Below are 4,858 nucleotides of genomic sequence, written 5' to 3'. Positions count from 1 at the left end.
TGTAAGTGGAATTCATTTCTTGTGCTCACATGAATTATATGTATTGTATTTCAATGGTTTTAATATGGTATTCCCTTTCATTTGATTCATGCTATGTATGGATACACTTTTTTGTAAATTAGAGGCTTTTATTTGTCTCAATTTTATAAAAGGGAATGCAAGAGAAAAGAGTCTTCAAAGTGTTTGATTTAATGTTCAAGAGAGGATTCAAATGATTTATTGGATTGATAAAGAGATAGTCAGAGATTTCATGCAATTAGTAGATCAACGACCATAGGCTTATATCCCAACAGAGTAATCGATTTATATCGATGGAATATAGGTACAGAGACAGAGATACTATTGAAATATCAGTCCACCAGAGAAAAGAGAAATACCATCGTTATTGTCATGTTATACTTTGTTATTCATGTTTAAGAGTTAGATGGTATTTAATGATTTCAAAGTCAGGTTTTACAGAGTATGATATGTACAGATTGTTATGTAAGAGTTTCACTTGCTGAGTTTTATACTCATTCTAGTTATTTCATGTGATCCTGAAAAGAGCGACGAGCAAGGACGTTGATTGGAGCCGAAGACATATGTACAGAAGATGGAAGGAAGAAAGATATTTTGCTAGCATTTTGACATGATAAAAAATGATCTTTTGTATTTTGATGCAACACTTGATTGATCATGTATATACTTTTGATTGTAAATATTTTATGTCAAGAAAATTTTAAAATCCTTCTTTCCTCTAAGTAAATTTTTAATATTCCGCTGTGTTATTTTATAAAATAAGTCGAGGGCGTTACAGACCTTTTTCAAGTAATTCTGCTCCGGGTGGCCCCAAATTCAAGCGGCCAAATCAATCAAGTGATCCCTCAAAGTGAACTATTAACAATGTTATCCACAAGGAAGGGAAGTGGTGTGCTCCTTGTCGGCAGAATCACATCGGGGAATGTTATAAGAAGACGGGCGCTTGTTTCAAATATTTAAAGGTGGGTCATCGGATTAAAGATTATTCTGAGAACAAAGATAAAGGGACTGGACCTAGTAAACCAAATGAAAACAAGACTGACGCTCGGGTATATGCCATAGCTCAGCAAGAAGCTGATAACGCCAACGATGTGGTTGCAGGTATTGTTTTACTCAATAAAATGCCTGCTTATGCCTTGTTTGATTGTGGTGCTATGCACTCAATTGTGTTTAGAAGATTTGCTAAAAGGCTAAAACTTGAGCATGAAACTCTTAGTGAATCGTTAAGAGTTGCGACACCAGCTAGCAAAACTATTGAGACCCAAAAGATATATCAGAGCTGTAAAATTTGCATCGGTAAAAAGAACTTTGAGGCAGAATTGATTCAACTCAATATGATTTAGTTCGACATCATTCTCGGAATGGACTGGTTCGCTAAACACCATGCCATGGTACACTGCCAAAAGAAAAATATTATACTTCAAGCTCCGACTCAAAAAGAAATCATATACCACAGAGAGTCCAAGGAACGAAAATCTCCTCTATCTGCCTCACAAACTTGAAAAGCCATAAAATGCGGTGAGGAAATCTACCTGGAAATGATCAGCGAAGTCAGAGAAGAAACTACTCCAAAGTTGGAAGAAATTCAAGTCGTCCAAGAATTTTCAGATGTTTTTCCCAAGGATTTACCGAGTGCGATACCTGATAGAGAAGTGGAATTTGAAATCAATTTGGTCCCTGGTTCTTCACCAATTTCAAAGGCACCATACCGGATGGCTCCAACCGAATTAAAAGAGTTAATGGAGCAACTTCAGGAGTTATTCGATAAGAAACAAATCCGACCAAGTACATCCCCGTGGGGAGCCCAGTCCTGTTTGTAAAGAAAATGGACGGAAGCATGAGGCTATGCATTGATTATAGAGAGTTAAAAAAATCACAATAAATAATAAATACCTGTTCCCAAGAATAGATGATCTTTTCGATCAACTGAAAGCTGCCAAAGTATTCTCAAAACTTGATCTAAGATCAGGTTACCATCAACTGAAAGTCAAAGCAGAGGATATCCCTAAAACTACTTTTAGGACAAAATATGAACACTACGAATTCACGGTAATGCCTTTTGGTCTAACAAATACTCCTGCAACATTCATGGACCTTATGAACCGAGTATTCAAGCATTACCTTGATAATTTTGTGGTGGTTTTCATAGATGACATCCTTGTATACTCGCCAAGCGAGGAAGACCATCAAGAACATCTGCGTCTCACCTTGCAGACAGTACGAGAAAAAGAACTCTATGCCAAATTAAAGAAGTGTGAATTTTGGCTAAAAAGTGTTGCATTCTTAGGCCATATAATCTCTGAACTAGGGGTGTCCGTGGACCCTAAGAAAGTAGAGGCAATCAAGGGCTGGCCTCGACCAAAGAGTGTAACCGAAATAAGAAGTTTTCTTGGCTTAGCTGGCTACTATAGAAATTTGTGGAGGGATTTTTTTCGATAGTCATTCCTCTCACCAAACTCACAGTATTCAAAATTCATTTGGAATGAAGCATGTGAGAAGAGTTTCGAAATGCTGAAGATGAAACTCGCATCTACACCAGTACTAGTTCTTCCCGAGGATGGTAAGAACTTCACAATATAGTGACGCTTCAAAGAAAGGACTAGGGTGTGTGCTTATGCAGGAAGGTCAGGTAATTTCCTATGCATCAAGGCAATTAAAACCTTACGAGCAAAATTACCCAACTCACGATCTTGAATTAGCGGCAATCGTATTTGCGCTAAAGATCTAGAGATATTATCTTTATGGGGTAAGATGTGAATTAATTACTGATCACCAGAGCCTCAAATACATATTTACCCAAAAAGAACTAAACATGAGGCAAAGAAGGTGGATCGAACTTCTGAAAGATTATGATTTATCAATCAACTACCATCCAGGTAAGGCGAATAAAGTAGCAGATGCTTTGAGCTGGATGAACATTGAGAAAGTAAGCTTATCTTCTCTATCAGCGCAACCATACCTTAGAGAATCAATCAAATTAAAACAAAGCCAGGATTCCTCTATTACAAAGATTAAAGAACAAATTAAAGAAGGAAAGACCCCAGAATTTTATATTGATAAGAGTGATGTTCTCTGGATGAAAGGACGGTTGTGTGTTCCAGTCATCGATGGGATTTAGAAAGAAGTAATGGCCGAAGCACACCAGTCGAAATTTTCAGTCCATCCTTGAAACACCAAGATGTACCGAGATCTAAAAAATAATTTCTGGAGGAATGGATGAAGAAAGACTTAGCTATCTTTGTTTCAAAGTTCTTAACCTTTCAACAAGTCAAGGCGGATCATCAATGGCCTAGAGGACTCCTACAACCATTAGAAATACCAAAGTGGAAGTGGTAAAACATCTCAATGGACTTCGTAGTAGGATTACCAAAATCGAGACAAAGTCACAATGGTATTTGGGTAATCATTGACAGACTCACAAAATCGGCACATTTCATACTGGTTCGAATGAATTTATACAACCTTGATAAATTAGCCAACATGTACATGGATAACATGGTGAGATTATACGGTGTCCCGGCAAATATATTATCTGACAGAGATCCAAGATTTGTACAACGATTTTGGAAAATTTTTCAAAAAGCTATGGGGACCAAAGTCACTCTCAGCATGGCTTATCATCCACAGACTGATGGCCAAACTGAAAGAACAATTCAAACCCTCGAGGACATGTTGAGGGCGTGTGCTCTGGATTTTCATATAAATTGGAGCGAGCAGTTACCTCTGATAGAGTTTGCTTATAATAACAGTTACCACAACAGTATTGTAATGGCTTCGTATGAGGCACTGTATGGTTCAAAGTGTAGATCACCTTTGTATTGGGATGAAGTAGGAGAAAAGGCTATCACTGGAATTGAGCTTGTTCAAGTAACCATTGACAAAGTAGCCATAATCAGAGAAAGACTCAAGACAGCTCAAGATCGACAAAAGAGTTGGGCTGATTTAAAGCAAAGACCATTGGAGTTGGAGGTCGATGAAAAAGATTATGTAAAAGTCTCACCTATGAAAGGAGTGGTTCGGTTCAGCAAGTCCAGAAAACTAAATTCAAGATATGTAGGACCATTTGAGATACTGGAGAACGTGGGAACCGACTGGCTTTGCTACCAAATATGTCAAGAATTCACAACGTTTTTCACATATCACAACCAAGGAAATATATCCCAGACCTAAGTCACATCCTTAAAGTTGCACCGCTGATTATCGAAGGACACTTGAACAAAGAGCTGAAATATGAAGAGGTCCCTATTCGAATAGTGGACACCAAAGAACACGTGCTGAGAAACCAAACAATCCCATATGTGAAAGTACAATGGTCAAAGAATACTGAACAGAAAGCTACTGAACAGAAAGCAACTTGGGAACTACAAGAAAGGGTGCACACCCAACATCCTCATCTTTTTAAAAGATCGAGCTGAACCAAGTTTCGAGGACAAAACTTCCAATAAGGAGGGTGGGATATGAGAACCCGGAATTTATGAAGCGAATCATCTAACATGGCTCGAGAAAGTAGCTCAAAATCTCGGAGATGAACTCAAAAGGGTTTTATGCCATAAGAAAACCGCATCAATCGAAGAGTTGTCATCCGAGGAATAAAACCCCAGCTCATGAACTCATGATTTCAGCTGAAGGAAGCTCATTTTATTTTGTCCTAAAAGAACCAAAAATTGAGCTAGGAGAAGAACTAAAGGATTGGACATATTTATGACCATTGAGTTAATCAAGAAGATGAGCTAAAGGAGCTAAAGGTTTGGACAAACTTATTGTGTAAGAGATGGCCATAGAGTTAACCAAGGAAGGAGCTAAAGGTTTGAACAAACTTAAGGCGCAATAAATGACCATT

The 4,858-nt window shown here is 37.9% G+C and overlaps 1 protein-coding gene across 1 annotated transcript; it reads left to right on the top strand.

The window, feature by feature from the left end:
• The first annotated feature begins 3,687 nt into the window (after positions 1-3,687).
• On the top strand, positions 3,688-4,188 carry LOC142537680 (uncharacterized). The gene has a single exon (XM_075643175.1). It carries the CDS (start codon positions 3,688-3,690, stop codon positions 4,186-4,188), a length of 501 nt encoding a protein of 166 aa, XP_075499290.1.
• The last annotated feature ends 670 nt before the right edge of the window (positions 4,189-4,858 follow it).

Source organism: Primulina tabacum, chromosome 2 (assembly GCF_025594145.1).
Source record: "Primulina tabacum isolate GXHZ01 chromosome 2, ASM2559414v2, whole genome shotgun sequence".
Taxonomy (NCBI): Eukaryota; Viridiplantae; Streptophyta; class Magnoliopsida; order Lamiales; family Gesneriaceae; genus Primulina; species Primulina tabacum.
The sequence above is the reverse complement of the archived record's forward strand: the minus strand, read 5'-3'. Positions and strand labels throughout refer to the sequence as shown.